Consider the following 19,835-nt stretch of genomic DNA (forward strand, 5'->3'; position numbering starts at 1 on the left):
CCAATACAGTATACTAACACATATATATGGAATTTAGAAAGATTGTAATGATAATGCTGTATGCGAGACAGCAAAAGAGACACAGATGTATAGAACAGTCTTATGGACTCTGTGGGAGAGGGAGGTGGGGGATGATTTGGGAGAATGGTATTGAAACATGTATAATATCATATAAGAAACGAATTTCCAGTCCAGGTTTGATGCAGGATACAGGATGCTTGGGGCTGGGGCACTGGGATGACCCAGAGGGATGGTATGGGGAAGGAGGTGGGAGGGGTGTTCAGGATTGTGAACATGTGTACACCCATGGTGGATTCATGTTGATGTATAGCAAAACCAATACAATATTGTAAAGTAATTAGCCTCTAATTAAAATAAATAAATTGAAAAAAATATTGGGTATTCTGATATAAGGAAAGTTATAACCAAACTAGATAGCATATTGAAAAGCAGAGGCATTACTTTGCCAACAAAGGTCCTTCTAGTCAAGGATATGTTTTTCCAGTGGTCATGTATGGATGTGAGAGTTGGACTGTGAAGAAAGCTGAGTTCCGAAGAATTGATGTTTTTGAACTGTGGTGTTGGAGAAGACTCTTGAGAGTCCCTTGGACAGCAAGGAGATCCAACCTGTCCATTCTAAAGGAGATCAGCCCTGGGTGTTCTTTGGAAGGAATGATGCTAAAGCTGAAACTCCAGTACTTTGGCCACCTCATGCACAGAGCTGACTCATTCGAAAAGACCTGATGCTGGGAGGGATTGGGTGCAGGAGGAAAAGTGGATGACACAGGATGAGATAGCTGGATGGCATCACTAACTCGATGGACGTGAGTTTGAGTGAACTCCGGGAGTTGGTGATGGACAGCAAAGCCTGGTGTGCTGTGATTCATGGGGTCACAATGAGTCGGACATGACTGAGCAACTGAACTGAACTGAACTGAATATTAAAAAGAATATAGTATATGTGAAATATTTTATTTTAGAAAACAAAATCTTGGGAGGCCACTTACCACATCTATCATATCAGATTCCATTTCATGGCTGAGATCAGACTACAAGAAAAATAAATCAAAAGTTAGTATATAACTGTTGACATAAAATCTGTTATTTATTTATTTTTGAGGGCATGGAATAAATATTAAATAGTAATAATGCTAGTGTGTTTCAAATGATATATTCATTTCTAAGATATAAAAAGGCATCCTCCAAAATCCTAGGGACTTGCACCAATCTGAGAGGTATCTGTCTTGCAACAGATGAATTTTATCTATTTATGTTTATTGTGATATGATACATTTTGACCTATTCTACAATTTTATCTTTCATATACCATACATTTTTATTGGCCCATTTATTTCATCTTCCCTGCACTCTATTAAAACATGTTTTCTTCATTTTCTTTGTTTCCTACTCTACTGGTCAAGACATTATACCTTTTATATGTCCCTCTAACCTAAATTTTTTAATATGCATAACAATCTGTTTACTCAAAATCTATATCCTCCTTGGATCAATACAATAGCCTTAAACCTCTTATATTGCAATCTCTTCAGTCTTTTTTGTTATCACTGTCCAAGATTTAATTTCCATTTTTTCTTCAAATGACAAATGACAAGTTTCACTTAACTGCCAAAGCTGTTAAAGATAAATGACATATTTAATGGTTTTCCTGACCACCACAGTTTCTTTTAAGAAATTTATTTATTTTACAACAAATGACATACAACTGCATCAGTATCATAAATATATACCAGATGTTGTTTTTGTTTATGTATATACCTCTATAATCACAAAATGAGTAAGAATACAGTAACTTTCTAGTAACTTATTTACTATTTTAAATAGTAAGGTATTTTCATGTTCCTTCCTAGTCTATACCACAAGTAGTAAACAATATTCTATCTCAAAGTCAATTTTTTTCTGCTTTGAACCTCATACAAATGAAAATGTACTTTTATATAAAAAACAAAGCCTTTGTCTGAGGCTTTTGTTTTTTCCAGCCAGGCCTTCTCAGGTTGCACCAGAGGTAAAAAACCTGCCTGCCAATGCAGGAGACATAAGAAAGGCAGGTTTGATCCCTGGGTTCAGAAGATCCCGTGAAGTAGGGAAATGCAACCCACTCCAGTATGCTTGGAGAATCCCCACCGAGTCTCAAAGAGTTGGACAGCTAAAGCATCGTAGCACATAGGCATGCTTACTATCTCTAAGAGTCATTCAGGTTGTTGAACACTGCTTAGCTTCAGTTATACATGAGGCATCTTTCCTTATCTTCACAATTTTAATCTCTGTTTCTTCATATATAAAGTATAACTCATAAAAACACTTCAGTTCACTTCAGTTGCTCAGCCGTGTCCGACTCTTTGCGACCCTATGAATTGCAGCATGCCAGGCCTCCCTGTACATCACCAACTCCTAGAGTTCACTCAAATTCATGTCCATTGAATTGGAGACGCCATCCAGCCATCTCATCCTCTGTCATCCCCTTTACCTCCTGCCCCCAATCTCTTCCAGCCTCAGAGTCTTTTCCATGAGTCAACTCTTCGCATGAGGTGGCCAAAGAACTGGACTTTCAGCTTTAGCATCATTCCTGCCAAAGAACACCAAGGGCTCATCTCCTTTAGAATGGACTGGTTGGAACTTCTTGTAGTCCATGGGACTCGCAAGAGTCTTCTCCAAAACCACAGTTCAAAAGCACCAATTGCCCGGTGCTCAGCTTTCTTCACAGTCCAACTCTCACATACATACATGACCACAGGAAAAACCATAGCCTTGACTAGACGGACCTTTGTTGGAAAAGTAATGTCTCTGCTTTTCAATATGCTATCTAGGTTGGTCATAACTTTCCTTCCAGGGAGTAAGCATCTTTTAATTTCATGGCTGCAATCACCATCTGCAGTGAATTTGGAGCCCAAAAAATAAAGTCTGACACTGTTTCCACTATTTCACTGTCTATTTCCCATGAAGTGATGGGACCAGATGCCATGATCTTCGTTTTCTGAATGTTGAGCTTTAAGCCAATTTTTTCACTATCCTCTTTCACTTTCATCAAGAGACTTTTTAGTTCCTCTTCACTTTCTGCCATAAGGATGGTTTCATCTGCATATCTGAGGTTACTGATATTTCTCCCAGCAATCTTGATTCCAGCTTGTGCTTCTTCCAGCCCAGCATTTCTCATAATGTACTCTGCATATAAGTTAAATAAGTAGGGTGACAATATAGAGCATTGATGTACTCCTTTTCCTATTTGGAACCAGTGTATTGTTCCATGTCCAGTTCTAACTGTTGCTTCCCGACCTGCATATAGGTTTCTCAAGAGGTAGGTCAGGTGGTCTGATATTCCCATCTCTTTCAGAATTTTCCAGTTTATTGTGATCCACACAGTCAAAGGCTTTGGCATAGTCAATAAAGCAGAAATAGATGTTTTTCTGGAACTCTCTTGCTTTTTCCATGATCCAGCAGATGTTGGCAATTTGATCTCTGGTTCCTCTGCCTTTTCTAAAACCAGCTTGAATATCTGGAAGTTGACGGTTCACGTATTGCTGAAGCCTATCTTGGAGAATTTTAAGCATTACTTTACTAGCGTGTGAGATGAGTGCAATTGTTTGGTAGTTTGAGCATTTTTTGGCATTGCCTTTCTTTGGGATTGTAATGAAAACTGACCTTTTCCAGTCCTATGGCCACTGCTGAGTTTTCCAAATTGGCTGGCATATTGAGTGCAGCACTTTCACAGCATCATCTTTCAGGATTTGAAATAGCTCAACTGGAATTCCATCACCTCCACTAGGTTTTTTTCATAGTGATGCTTTCTAAGGCACACCTGACTTCACATTACAGGATGTCTGGCTCTAGGTGACTGATCACACCATTGTGATTATCTGGGTCCTGAAGATCTTTTTTGTACAGTTCTTCTGTGTATTCTTGCCATCTCTTCTTAATATCTTCTGTTTCTGTTAGGTCCATATCATTTCTGTCTTTTATCGAGCCCATCTTTGCATGAAATGTTCCCTTAGTATCTCTAATTTTCTTGAAGAGATCTCTTTGGAACTCTGCATTCAGATGTTTATATCTTTCTTTTTCTCCTTTGCTTTTCACTTTTCTTCTTTTCACAGCTATTTGTAAGGCCTCCTCAGATAGCCATTTTGCTTTTTTGCATTTCTTTTCCATGGGGATGGTCTTGATCCTTGTCTCCTATACAATGTCATGAACCTCTGTCCATAGGTCATCAGGCACTCTATCAGATGTAGTCCCTTAAATCTATTTCTCCCTTCCACTGTATAATCATAAGGGATTTGATTTAGGTCATACCTGAATGGTCTAGTGGTTTTCCCTACTTTCTTCAATTTATGTCTGAATTTGGCAATAAGGAGTTCATGATCCGAGCCACCATCAGCTCCTGGTCTTCTTTTTGTTAACTGTATAGAGCTTCTCCAACTTTGGCTGCAAAGAATACAATCAGTCTGATTTTGGTGTTGACCATCTGGTGATGTCCATGTATAGCGTCTACTCTTGTCTTGTTGGAAGAGGGTGTTTGCTATGACCAGTGTATTTTCTTGGCAAAACTCTATTAGCCTTTGCCCTGCTTCATTCCATATTCCAAGGCCAAATTTGCCTGTTACTCCAGGTGTTTCTTGACTTCCTGCTTTTGCATTCCAGTCCCCTATTGCCGGGAGCTGGCCTGAGGAACTCCACTCGTGGCACAGGTCATGAGGGAGGAGGCTCGGCATACACAAAGGTGGGATCGAGCCTCAGGAGTCCCCCTGGAAATTCTCGAGCATCTACCCCCAAAACCAGAGTCTGCCTACTTTCTGCTTTGTGCTCTCACCTATACCTCTGACTTTACGGGGGGCTGTCCCCCACTACCTCTCTATGAAAAAAGAATTAACTTACAGCTCCAGTTAATAATTCCTGGGTGTGACAGTGTTTCAACCTACAAATTCCTTTGGAAATCCTCTAGCCTGCCTGAATAGGTTTTTCCGGCCACATGTGAGTGTTTAGAGTCTCCCAACTGTGAGAGGCATGAGATGTTCTAAACTGTCTAAATACAGATTCCTTTGAGCAGTTAAAAGATTGATTAGAAATTGTATTGGTGAAGGGTTTTTCACTTGTTGGGCCAATGTTTGCTGCTAAGTCTCCATATCCCTTACCTACTGTGTCCTTTGCAGTGTATTGATTGATATATTTGGTGTATAGAAATGTAAGTAGTAGCCTCAATGTTTGTAACCTTGGACACTTGAGTTAATTCTTTTCTTGATCGAGCCCACCTCACCTTTGCCCTATAGGAATGCAACTTTATCCAATGCTTTTTGGAGGCTGGCGCCTGACTTTAGAATAATCACCTTTAGAGAAAAATAAGTTTCTTAAAATGTTAACAGGCCTCCTGGCCAGAAGATGATGTAAATCACCTAAACTTTTGCATATGATAAGTTTGAAAGCCTTGCTTCGATTAGGATCAGGAACTGCTGTCCTTGCATGACTCTACCTCTTCCCCCATGATCCTCTATGCACAACTTAAGGTATAAAACTACTTTGGAAAATAAAGTACGTCCTTTTTTTCACCAAAATTTGGTCTCCCCATGTCGTTCTTTCTTTCTCCTTCTGGCTGAATTTTTCCTCTGAGGTGGGGAAGCTCGTCAAGCCTGCTAATTTTGCCTGGGCTTCTAAGATCTGACCGGGGAGGCCTTAGTGTCTCCTCTCCTTCGGGAGAACGGGAGGATGCTTGAGGCTTTCGTAGGTGACATAAATTCCCTGCTTTGGAATTTTATTCAGCCTCTTTTCTTTACTGAATTTCTTCGCTGAGCTATCCTTATTTCACCACTCTTTATATCCTTAATTAACGTTTAATTAAGCAGTTGTTTCCTGATCCGCGCTGATGCTGTCCCCGCTTTGAATTCCCTGGATCCACCAGGGCTGGACCCCGGCACCCTATAATGAAAAGTACATCTTTTTTTGTGTGTGTTAGTTCTAAAAGGTCTTGTAGATCTTCATAGAACCATTCAACTTCAGCTTCTTCAGTGTTACTAGTTGGGGCATAGACTTGGATTACTCTAATATTGAATGGTTTGTCTTGGAAACAAACAGAGATCATTCTGTCATTTTTGAGATTGCATCCAAGTACTGCATTTTGGACTCTTTTGTTGGCGATGATGGCAATTCCCTTTCTTCTAAGTGATTCCTGCCCACAGTAGTATATATAATGGTCATCTGAGTTAAATTCACCCATTTCAGTCCATTTCAGTTCGCTGATTCCTAGAATGTTGACGTTCACTCTTGCCTTCTCCTGTTTGACCACTTCCAATTTGCCTTGATTCATTGACCTAACATTCCAGGTTCCTATGCAATATTGCTCTTTACAGCATTGGACCTTGCTTCTATCACTAATCACATCCACAACTGGGTATTGTTTTTGCTTTGGCTCCATCCCTTCATTCTTTCTGGAGTTATTTCTCCACTGATCTCCAGTAGAATATTGGGCACCTACTGACCTGGGGAATTCCTCTTTCAGTATCCTATCATTTTGCCTTTTCGTACTGTTCATGGGGTTCTCAAGGCAAGAATACTGAATAAAAACACTTTGCCCTATTGTAATAGTTTTAAAATATTTGTCTTTCAAATGTTAGGTTAAGCTCTTTATATTTAAGGTAACTGTTGATACAGTTGTAATTATATCTATAATTTTATAGCATTTGTTTGTTTGTTTGTTTTTGTTTTCTCTGTTCTTTGTTGCTTTATTCCAATTTATTGGAGGGGTTGGATTAAACATTTTCAGTGTTCTACTTTTCCTCAGCTATTTGGTTTTGGCTTATACTATCTTAGTATTCTTTCCATGGTTACTATAAAGCGGGATTTTAGAATGCGGTTTGGGAAAAATTCTGTGAGTCCCCAAGGTCTTTCAAGGGTGTTAAAAAGAGAAAACTACTTCTATAATAATATTGAGTATTTGCACTTTTTACTCTTTTTTATTAGAATAGAGCAGAGTATTCCAGAAGGTCACACCATGTGCTATCACAATATATTAAATGGAGAAGCAGTAAAAAATATTCAGCTATCTTCTATTAAACTCTAATAAAAGGGATTTTAAAAATATAAAAGATTTAACTATTCTTTTTTTCTATTTTTGAAAAAGTTATTTTTAGAAATACATGTTATTTATTTTACCAAGTAGTAAGTTCTTTATTGCAACATTCACATGAATTAATACCTATTTTTACAAATTATCAGTTTGAATTTTTAATATGGTAGCTACCAATAGATTTAACCCACATAAACAAAGGTTTTTTGGAGTACAAAAATGATTACTAAGACTGTAAATAGAGGAAAGCCTAAGATGGCAGAGGAATAGGACGGGAAGACCACTTTCTCCCCCAAAATTCATTGAAAGATCCTTTGAATGCTGAGCAACTTCCACAAAACAACTTCTGAATGCTGGAGGAGGACACCAGGCACCTAGATAGGAAACCCATTCTCTTTGACAGGAGGTAGGACAAAATATAAAAGACAATAAGAGAGACAAAAGAGTTATGGATGGGGAGACCTGTCCTGGGGAGGGAGTCGTGAAGGAGTAGAAGCTTCCAAATACCAGGAAACCCTCTTACCAGTGGGTCTGTGGGGAGTTTTTGAATCTCAGAATGCAACATAACCAGGAGGAAACACACACACACACACACACACACACACACACACACACACACACACAGAATATGTGGCTAACTGCAACTCCCAGTGGAGAAGTAGCCCAGATGCTTGCGTCCGCCATCAGTGAGTGGGGGCTGAACAGGGAGGCACGGGGTGCATGCTAAGGGTAAGGACCAGGCCTGAATGCCCTGAGGACAATCTGAGTGTGCTAACATAACAAAGCAACCCAAACTGTGGGAAAGCCAGAGAGAAAGAAAAAAAAGAGAGAGAGAGAAATTTCCTTGCAAAAAGCTCTAACCTAAGGTGCACGCTGTCTGCTCACCAAACCAAGGATTGAGCGAATACCAAAGGAGAGCTAGCTGGCTGCAAACTGGCCCATCCCCCCCCCCCCACCAGAGGAAGAGAGGCAGGTTGGCAACAACCCCAACTGGAAGGCAAGGGGCAATCTCAGAACCAGAGATGGCATCCACCACCAAACTATGAGGAAGCTCCACGTTGCTAACCAAATCTCACTGGGATCCTGGGCACTTGACATCTGACAGAAGGGTCGTGGCCTGAGATCAGCTCCCCAGAGGAGACACATGGCACACCTGAGACAGCACTATTGCTGTGCATTCAGGAAACTGAGTGGCCAGGACCGGGGAGGTGATTAAGATGCACAGCCCACTTGGGACAGTGAGTTCGCCAAGTACCAGGTCACCTGACCTCCTCGGACCTGGGAAGAGCACAAAACACATGGCCAAACGAGTCTGTGCCTTTGTGGAGTACCCAAGAACCTGAACCTGAGCAGCTTAGACCTGGGAAGTGCATGCATCCCAGGGCCCATTTTGGATAGTTCCCCAGTACAGCAACCTGGAGCCTGAGCAGTGTAGAACAGGAAAGCACAGGTGCCGTGAGCTGGGGCAAACCCAGTGTGGTTCATACACTGTGAGAACTCCACGCACACGCCAGAGATATTTGTTTCCAGTGTTATTCCCTCCAAAGCACAACTGAACATGTGAGCCTAAATAAGTGACCACCTTTGCCCCACTGAGTATGGGTGGAAATTAGACACTGAAGGGACTTGCAAACAGAGGAAGCCAAAATAAAGAAGAGGGAACTGGTCTGGAAGTGACAGATGCAACAGATTAAAAACCTGTAGTTAGCATTGACCAAGCATTGGAAGGGGCCCATAAACCTTGAGAAGATGTATAAGCTGGAATAGGGAACTATCTGAAACTGAACTGACCCCACACTGCCCTCAACAGTTCCAGAGAAATTCCTAGATATATTTTTACTATTATCTTTTTATTTTTAAGTTCTTTATTACTCCTTTAATTTTCATTTTTATAACCTACTATGTCCTTGCAAAAAATACCTTATTTTTGTTACCATCTTTCTAAATTCCATATATATGCGTTAGTATACTATGTGTACGAGACAGCAAAAGAGACACTGATGTATAGAACAGTCTTATGGACTCTGTGGGAGAGGGAGAGGGTGGGAAGATTTGGGAGAATGGCATTGAAACATGTAAAATATCATGTATGAAACGAGATGCCAGTCCAGGTTCGATGCACGATACTAGATGCTTGGGGCTGGTGCACTGGGACGACCCAGAGGGATGGTATGGGGAGGGAGGAGGGAGGAGGGTTCAGGATGGGGAACACATGTATACCTGTGATGGATTCATTTTGATATTTGGCAAAACTAATACAATTATGTAAAGTTTAAAAATAAAATAAAATTAATTTTAAAAAATACCTTATTTTTAAAGTAAATTTCAAATATATATTTTATGATTTTTGTGATTGAATTTGTTGTATATTTTTATTATTGTCTTTTGATAATCTAACATCTACTCTAGATTTTTAATCTTTCCTTTTGGGTATTTGTTATCAGTTGTGTACCTTTAAGAATCCAATCTTCAATACCCAATTTTGCTTAAGGGTGTGTTTACTGACTTGATTGCTCTCTCCCCTTTTGATTCTCCTTTTTCTGCTCCAGGTCACCTCTATCTCCTCCCTCCCCCTTCTCTTCTCTACTTAACTCTGTGAATCACTCTGGGTGTTTCTGGCTGTGGAAAACACTTAGAGAACTGATTACGGCTAGACTGGTCTCTCCCCTTTTGACTCCCCCTCGTCTCCTCCTGGCCACCTCTATTTCATTCCTTCTTCTTCTCTTTTCTATGTAACTCCATTAACCTCTCTGGGTGTTCCAGACTGTGGAGAGCACATAGGGAATTGATTATCAGCTAGACTGGTCTCTCCCTTTTGATTCCCCCTCTTCTCCTCCTGGTCACCTCTACCTCCTTCCTCCCTCTTCTCTTCTCCATGTACCTCTGTGAACCTCTCTGGCTGTCCCCATTGTGGAGAATATTTTCTCCATTAACCTAGATGTTTTATCATCTGTGCTGTATGGATTTAGAAGAATTGAGGCTACTGTAAGAATAAGACTGAAAGCCAGAGGCAGCAGGCTAAAATACAAAACTTGAGAAGACCAGAAAACTCCTGATTCCAGAGAACATTAATCAACAAGAACTAATTCAAAAGCCTCCATACTTACACTGAAACCAAGCTCCACCCAACAGCCAACAAGTTCCAGAGCAAAACATACCACACTAATTCTCCAGCAAAGCAGGAACATAGCCCTGAGCATTAAAATACAGGCTGCCCAAAGTCACACCAAACCCATAAACACCTCAGAACTCACTACCAGACACTACACTGTGCTCCAGATAGAAGAGATCAAGCTCCACCCACAAGAACACAGACAGAAGCTTTCCTAGCAAGGAATCTTTGACAAACCACTAGTCCAACCACACCCACAGGGAGCAACCTCCACAAGTAAGGGGAACCACAAACTTCCAGCACACCCCAGGCAGAGCAATCTAAACAAAATGAAAATGCATAGAAATAGTCATCAGGTAAAGAAACATGAAAATGCCCATCAAACCAAACAAAAGAGGAGGAGATTGGGAGTCTACCTGAAAAAGAATTCAGAATAATGACAGTAAAGATGATCCAAAATCTTGAAAATAAAATGGAGTTACAGAGACATAGACTAGAGACAAGGATTGGGTAGATGCAAGAAATGTTTAACAAGGACATAGAAGAAATGAAAAAGAGTCAATCAATAATGAATAATGCAACAACTGAGATCAAAAGCACTCTGGAGGAAACCAACAATAGAATAACTGAGGCAGAAGATAGGATAAGTGAGGTGGAAGATAGAATGGTTGAAATAAATGAAGCAGAGAGGAAAAAAGAAATAAAGAAATGAGGACAACCTCAGAGACCTCTGGGAAAATGTTAAACACCCAACATTCAAATCATAGGAATCCCAGAAGAAGACAAAAAGAAAGACCATGAGAAAACACTTGAGGAGATAATAGTTGAAAACTTCCACAACATGGGGAAGGAAACAGCCACCCAAGTCCAAGAAACCCAGAGAGTCCCAGATAGGATAAACCTAAAGCAAGACACTCCAAGACACATATTAATCAAATTAACAAAGATCAAACACAAAGAAAAAATATTAAAAGCAGCAAGGGAAAAACAACAAATAACACAAAAGGGGATTCCCATAAGGATAACACCTGATCTGTCAGTAGAAACTCTTTGGGCCAGAAAGGAATGGCAGGACATACTTAAAGGGATGAAAGAGAAAAATCTACAACCCAGATTACTGTACCCAGCAAGCATCTCACTCAAATATGAAGCAGAAATAAAAAGCTTTAAAGACAAACAACAGCTGAGAGCATTCAACACAACCAAACCAGCTCTTCAACAAACACTAAAGAATCTTCTCTAGACAGGAAACAAAGAAAAGGTATATAAACTTGAACTCAAAAGAACAAAGTAAATGGCAATGGGATCATACTCATCAATGATTACCTTAAATGTAAATGGGTTGAATGCCCCAACCAAAAGACAAAGACTGGCTGAATGGATACAAAAACAAGACTCCTATATATGTTGTCCACAAGAGACCCACCTCAAAACAAGGGACACATACAGACTGAAAGTGAAGGGCTGGAAAAAGGCATTTTATGCAAAGGGAAACCAAAACAAAGCAGGAGTAGCAATATTCATATCAGATAAAATAGACTTTGAAACAAAGGCCTTGAAAAGAGACAAAGGACACTACATAATGATCAAAAAGATCAACCCAAGAAGAAGATATAACAATTATAAATATATATATGCACCCAACATAAGAGCATCACAATATGTAAGGCAAAGGCTAATACATATGAAAGGGAAAATTAACAGTAACACAATAATAGTGGGAGCCTTTAATACTCCACTCACACCTATGGATAGGTCAACTAAACAGAAAATTAGCAAGGAAATAAAACTTTAAATGATACAATGGGCCAGTTAGACCTAATTGATATATATAAGACACTTCACCACAAAACAATGAATTTCACCTTGTTCTCAAGTGCACACAGAACATCTCCAGCATAGATCACATCCTGGAACACAAATCTAGCCTTGTAAATTCAAAAATATTGAAATAACTTCAAGCATCTTTCTGATCACAATGTGGTAAGATTAGATGTCAACTACAGGAAAAAAGAACTATTAAAATACAAATATAGTAGGATGAACAACATGCTTCTGAATAAACAACAAATCATAGAAAAAAATAAAAAAATAAATAAATAAAAATATGCACAGAAATGAATGAAAACATGACAACCCAAAACCTATGGGATTCTGTAAAAGCAGTGCTAAGGGGAAGGTTCATAGCAATACAACCTTACCTCAAGAAACAAGAGAAAAATCAAATAAAAAATCTAAATGTACACCTAAAGCAACTAGAAAAAAGAAGAAATGAAAAACCCATGGGTTAGTAGAAGGAAATAAATCATAAAAATTAGCACAGAATAAATGAAAAAGAAACAAAGGAGAATAGCAAAAATCAACAAAGCTAAAAGCTGGTTCTTTGTGAAGATAAATAAAATAGGCAAACCATTAGCCAGACTCATCAAGAAAAAAATGGAGAAGAATCAAATAAAAACAATTGAAAATGAAAATGGAGAAATCACAACAGACAACAAAGAAATACACAGGATCATAAGAGACTACCACAGCAACTATATACCAATAAAATGAACAACTTGGAAGTCATGGACGAATTCTTAGAAAAGTATAGCCTTCCAAAACTGATCCAGGAAGAAATAGAAAATCTTAACAGACACATCACAAGCATGTAAATCGAAACTGTAATCAGAAATCTTTCAGCAAACAAAAGCCCAGGATCAGATGATTTCATAGCTGAATTCAACCAAAAATTTAGAGAAGAGCTAACACTTATCCTACTCAAACTCTTACAGAAAATTACAGAGGAAGGTAAACTTTCAAATGTATTCTAAGAGGCTACCATCACCCTAATACCAAAACCAGACAAAGATGCCACAAAAAAAGAAAATTACAGGCCAATACCACTGATGAACATAGATGCAAAAATCCTTAATAAAATTCTAGCAAATAGAATCCAACAACATATTAAAAAGATCATATATCATGACCCAATGGGCTTTATCCCAGGCATGCAAGGATTCTTCAAACTTCACAAATCAATCAATGTGATATACCACATCAACAAACTGAAAGATAAAAACCACATGAGTATCTCAGTAGATTCAGAGAAAGCCTTTGAGAAAATTAAACATCCATTTATGATAAAAAAAAAAAATACCCTCCAGAAAGCAGGCATAGAAGGAACATACCTCTACATAAAAAAAGCCATATATGATAAACCCATAGCAACCATTATCCTCAATGGTGACAAATTGAAAGCATTTCTCCTAGAGTCAGGAACAAGACAAGGGTGCCCACTTTCACCACTACTATTCAACATAGTTTTGGAAGATTTAGCCACAGAAATCAGAGAAGAAAAAGACCTAAAAGGAATCCAGATTGGAAAAGAAGAGGTAAAACTCTCACTGTTTGCAGATGACATGATCCTCTACATAGAAAACCCTAAAGAGGCTACCAGAAAATTACTAGAGCGAATCAATGAATGTAGCAAAGTTACAGGATATAATATTAACATGCAGAAATCCCTTGTATTCCTATACACTAACAAAGAGAAAACAGAAAGAGAAATTAAGGAAACAATTTCATTCAGCACTGCAATGAAAAGAATAAAATACTTAGGAATAAATCTACCTAAAGAAAAAAAAAAATACCTATATAAAGAAAAGTAAAACACTGATTAAAGAAGTCAAAGATGACACAAATAGATGCAGAAATATATCATGTTCATGGATTGGAATAATCAATATAGTGAAAATGAGTATACTACCCAAAGCAATCTATAGATTCAATGCAATCCCTATCAAGCTACCATTGGTATTTTTCACAGAACTAGAACAAATAATTTCACAATTTGTATGGATACAAAAAATTTCGAATAGTGAAAGCAATCTTGAGAAAGAAGAATGGAACTGGAGGGATTAACCTGCCTGACTTCCAGCTATACTACAAAGCTGCAGTCATTAAGACAGTATGGTACTGGCATAAAGACAGAAATATATATCAATGGAACAAAATAGAAAGCCCAGAGATAAATTCACGCATCTATGGACACTTTATCTGTGGCAAAGGAGGCAAGAATATACAATGGAGAAAAGACAATCTCTTTAACAAGTGGTGCTGGGAAAAGAGGTCAACGCATGTAAAAGAATGAAACTAGAACACTTTCTAACACCATATACCAAAATAAACTCAAAATGGATTAAAGATCAAAATGTAAGACCAGAAATCATAGAACTCTTAGAGGAAAACATAGGCAAAACACTCTGACATAAATCACAGCATGATCCTCTATGACCAACCTCCAAGAGTAATGGAAATAAAAGTAAAAATAAACAAATGGGACCTAATTAAAATTAAAAGTTCTGCACCACGAAGGAAACTACAAGCAAGGTGAAAAGGCAAACTTCAGAACGGGAAAAAATAATAGCAAATGAAGCAAATGACAAAGAATTAATCTCAAAAATATACAAGCAGCTCCTGTAGCTCAATTCCAAAAAATAAACGACCCAATCAAAAAATGGGCCAAAGAACTAAACAGACATTTCTCCAAAGAAGATATATAGATGGCTAACAAACACATGAAAAGATGCTCAACATCACTCATTATCAGAGAAATGCAATCAAAACCACAATGAGGTACCATCTCATGCCAGTCAGAAAGGCTGTGATCCAAAAGTCTACAAGCAATAAATGCTGGAAAGGTTGTGGAGAAAAGGGAACCCTCTCACCCTCTTGGTGGGAATGCAAACTAATACAGCCACTATGGAGAACAGTGCGGAGATTCCTTAAAAAAATGGAAATCGAATGCCATAGGACCCAGCAATCCCAAGGCTCGGCATACACACTGAGGAAACCAGAACTGAAAGAGACCAACATGTACGCCAATGTTCATCGCAGCAGTGTTTACAATAGCTAAGGCATGGAGGCAGCCTAGATGTCCATCAGCAGACAAATGTATAAAAAAGCTGTGGTACATATACACAGTGGAAATATTACTCAGCTATTAAAAAGAATGCATTTGAATCAGTTCTAATAAGGTAAATGAAACTGGAGCCTATTATACACAGTGAAGTAATACAGAAAGAATAAACAGCAATACAGTATATTAATACATATATATGGAATTTAGAAAGATTGTAATGATGACCCTATATGTGAAACAGTAAACGAGACACAGATGTAAATAACAGACTTTTGGACTTTGTGGGAGAAGGTGAAGGTGGTATGATTTGAGAGAATAGCATTGAAACATGTATATTACCATATGTGAAACAGATCACCAGTACAGGTTCGAGGCATGAGGCATGCTACTCAGGGCCGGTGTACTGGGATGACCCTGAGGGATGGGATTGGGGCGGAGGGTGGTTCAGCATGGGGGCACATATACACCCATGGCTGATTCATGTCAGTGTATGGCAAAAACAACTACAATATTGTAAAGTAATTATTGCCCAATTAAAATAAATAAATTTACCAAAAAAAAAGTGTGTAAATAATTCGAGACAAAAAACTTTGATTAATTGTTGTACTGCAGATTATGTATCCAATTTGATTCAATCCACATTAAATTAGTAATTTCACTAGTTCTTAATTCCTAGAATTTTACAAAAGGTTTACAGCATTGCTTTTTTTTTTTAATCTATGTCATACACTTTATAAAACGTTAATATTGCTATTACTATACAGAAGTAATATTCATTTATGTTTCACCCACATATTTACTATTTCTGGAATCCTTCATTCCTTTGTTCACTTTCATACTTCTAAGATAATTTTCTTTCAGGTAAAATAACTCCCTTTATTGTAGTGTAAGTCTCCTGTGACAAATACTTTTAGCACTTGTTTCTGTTCAAACCTCTTAATTATGCCTTAATTTTTATAGGATATTTACATGTATTCATTTTTGCTTTCAATGATGCAAAATACATGTTGGCAGGAATTCTCCCCATTCATTACCTTAAAGATATCACAAAATTATCTTCTGAACAGAGGGACCAACCATCCAGGTTTGCCTAGAATTCTTTCAATTTTATCACTGACAATCTTCTTGGAAGAAATGGCTTGTTATCCTACTGTTGGCTTCCATTGCTTCTGCTGAAAATTCAGCCATCAGTTTTACTGGGACTCCATTGAAGATTTCTTTTTTCTCTTACTCAAAGTTTTACTTTTTTTTCTGTCTTTGATATTTTAACAACAAAATGATTTTAGTTTGTTGTGTGTATACGAAGTTTTGTTTATATCCTTTCTGAACTTATTTAATGTGTGAATTTATGCATTTCACCTCACTTGAAAAAATATTCTTGTCCGTTATTTTTTTAAATATCGCTTCTGTCCCATTCTCTCTATCCTTTCTTTTTGGATTACCGATTCTATGAATGTTGGAACATTTCAGCAAGTCATACATACTATGTTCTCATTTTTTCAATTTTTTTTTCACCCAGTGCTTTAGTTTAGATATTTTAAAGTGACTTATCTTCAAATTCACATATACTGCTTGTTGAACCTATCTACCCAAATAGCTATTAATTTCAGATGTGATATATTACTGTTCTAGAGTGTACAACTATTTTTATACATTTTAAATTACTTTTGGAATTATCTGTCTTTTCATCCATTTTATCCATTGCTTTTCTCTATTATATATATATATATATATATATATATATATATATATATATATATATAACTGAAATCAGATTGATTATATTATTTACAGCCAAAGATGGAGAAGCTCTATACAGTCAGCAAAAACAAGACCAGGAGCTGACTGTGGCTCAGATCATGAACTCCTTATTGCCAAATTCAGACTTAAATTGAAGAAAGTAGGGGAAACCACTAGACCATTCAGGTATAACCTAAATCAAATCCCTTATGATTATACAGTGGAAGTGAGAAATAGATTTAAGGGCCTAGATCTGATAGATAGAGTGTCTGATGAACTATGGATTGAGGTTCGTGACATTGTAGAGGAGACAGGGATCAAGACCATCCCCATAGAAAAGAAATGAAAAAAAGCAAAATGGCTGTCTGGGGAGCCTTACAAATAGCTGTAAAAAGAAGAGAAGTGAAAAGCACAGGAGAAAAGGAAAGATATAAACATGTGAATGCAGAGTTCCAAAGAATAGCAAGAAGAGATAAGAAAGACTTCTTCAGCGATCAATGCAAAGAAATAGAGTAAAACAACAGAATGGGAAAGACTAGGGATCTCTTCAAGAAAATCAGAGATACTAGAGGAACATTTCATGCAAAGATGAGCTCGATAGGACAGAAATGGTATGGACCTAACAGAAGCAGAAGATATTAAGAAGAGATGGAAAGAATACACAGAAGAACTGTACAAAAAAGATCTTCATGACCCAGATAATCACGATGGTGTGATCACTGACCTAGAGCCAGACATCCTGGAATGTGAAGTCAAGTGGGCCTTAGAAAGCATCACTATGAACAGAGCTAGTGGAGGTGATGGAATTCTAGTTGAGCTATTCCAAATCCTGAAAGATTATGCTGTGAAAGTGCTGCACTCAATATGCCAGCAAATTTGGAAAACTCAGCAGTGGCCACAGGACTGGAAAAGGTCCGTTTTCATTCCAATCCCAAAGAAAGGCAGTGCCAAAGAATGCTCAAACTACCAAACAATTGCACTCATCTCACACACTAGTAAAGTAATGCTCAAAATGTTCCAAGCCAGGCTTCAGTAATATGTGAACCGTGAACTTTCTGATGTTCAAGCTGGTTTTAGAAAAGGCAGAGGAACCAGAGATAAAATTGCCAACATCTGCTGGATCATAGAAAAAGCAACAGAGTTCCAGAAAAAACATCTATTTCTGCTTTATTGACTATGCCAAAGCCTTGGAATGTGTGGATCACAATAAATTGTGGAAAATTCTGAAAGAGATGGGAATACCAGAACACCTGATATGCCTCTTGAGAAATCTGTATGCAGGTCAGGAAGCAACAGTTAGAACTGGACATGGAACAACAAACTGGTTCCAAATAGGAAAAGGAGTTCGTCAAGGCTGTATATTGTCACCCTTTATTTAACTTATATGCAGAGTACATCATGAGAAATGCTGGACTGGAAGAAACACAAGCTGGAATCAAGATTGCTGGGGGAGATATCAATAACCTCAGATATGAAGATGACACCACCCTTATGGCAGAAAGTGAAGAGGAACTCAAAAGCCTCTTGATGAAAGTGAAAGTGGAGAGTGAAAAAGTTGGCTTAAAGCTCAACATTCAGAAAACGAAGATCATCACATCCAGTCCCACCACTTCATGGGAAATAGATGGGGAAACAGTGGAAACAGTGTCAGACTTTATTTTTCTGGGCTCCAAAATCACTACAGATGGTGACTGCAGCCATGAAATTAAAAGACGCTTACTCCTTGGAAGGAAAGTTATGACCAACCTCGATAGCATATTCAAAAGCAGAGACATTACTTTGCCAACAAAGGTTCGTCTAGTAAGGCTATGGTTTTTCCTGTGGTCATGTATGGATGTGAGAGCTGGACTGTGAGGAAGGCTAAGCACTGAAGAATTGATGCTTTTGAACTGTGGTGTTGGACAAGACTCTTGAGAGTCCCTTGGACTGCAAGGAGATCCAACCAGTCCATTCTGAAGGAGATCAGCCCTGGGATTTCTTTGGAAGGAATGATGCTAAAGCTGAAACTCCAGTACTTTGGCCACCTCATGTGAAGAGTTGACTCATTGGAAAAGACTCTGATGCTGGGAGGGATTGGGGGCAGGAGGAGAAGGGGACGACAGAGGATGAGATGGCTGGATGGCACCACTGACTCGATGGACGTGAGTCTCAGTAAACTCCGGGAGTTGGTGATGGACAAGGAGGCCTGGCCTGCTGTGATTCATGGGGTTGCAAAGAGGCGGACACGACTGAGCAACTGATCTGATATATATATATATATATATGTATATGTATATTCATCACGTAGGGCTACTATAACAACCTCTATAGACTAGGGGGCTCAAAAACAAGCATTCATTTTTCATAGTTTCTGGAGGCTGGGAAGTTTATGATCAAGATGCTAATTAATTCTATTATTGGTGAGCACCCTCTTCCTAGTTTGTAAATGGTATTTTATTTTTCTGTCATCATATGGAAGAGACAGAGAGTGAGTCAGAAAGCACTCTGATCTCTTCCCCTCAAAAAGTCATATATCCCATCACAGAGCCCTCATGAACCCATGTAAACTAAATTACTTTCCATATATCTCATTTGCAAACACCACCACATTAGGTGCTAGGACTTCAAGATATGGATTTGGGGGGGAACATAAAAATTCAGTGCATGGTACTTCAGCATAATAATCACAACTTTTTTGAAACTGTTTTCTGCTAACACCATTATCTGGATAATTTCTGGTATATATTGCTTTACATACTTATTAATCATTTTCTCTTATCTTTGCATATCTAGTAACTTTTACTGTATTTTGTGAATAATACACCACAGAGGGTCTGTATTATGTTATTTCCTCTAAAGTATAATAAATACTGTTGTGGCAGACAGTTAAATTGAATCACCTTGATCCTACTGAGACTCGACTTTTGGCTTTATTAAGATAGTTCTTCTGGAGCATTGTCCTTAATCATAGATTAAGACCTTTCCGAGATCTTAACTCAAGGGTGTGAGTATTAAAACACATCTTTTAATCCTGG

General features: G+C 38.2%; 1 protein-coding gene across 1 annotated transcript in view; it reads right to left on the reverse strand.

The window, feature by feature from the left end:
• LOC139180901 (uncharacterized) overlaps positions 1-19,835 on the reverse strand; it is a 462,995-nt gene that overhangs the window by 278,720 nt on the left and 164,440 nt on the right. The window contains exon 9 of the mRNA XM_070783492.1: positions 1,008-1,049. Coding sequence (XP_070639593.1) covers positions 1,008-1,049 — 42 coding nt within the window. The remainder of the gene's footprint in view (positions 1-1,007; positions 1,050-19,835) is intronic.

The sequence above is a fragment of the Bos indicus genome, chromosome X (assembly GCF_029378745.1).
Source record: "Bos indicus isolate NIAB-ARS_2022 breed Sahiwal x Tharparkar chromosome X, NIAB-ARS_B.indTharparkar_mat_pri_1.0, whole genome shotgun sequence".
Classification (NCBI taxonomy): Eukaryota; Metazoa; Chordata; class Mammalia; order Artiodactyla; family Bovidae; genus Bos; species Bos indicus.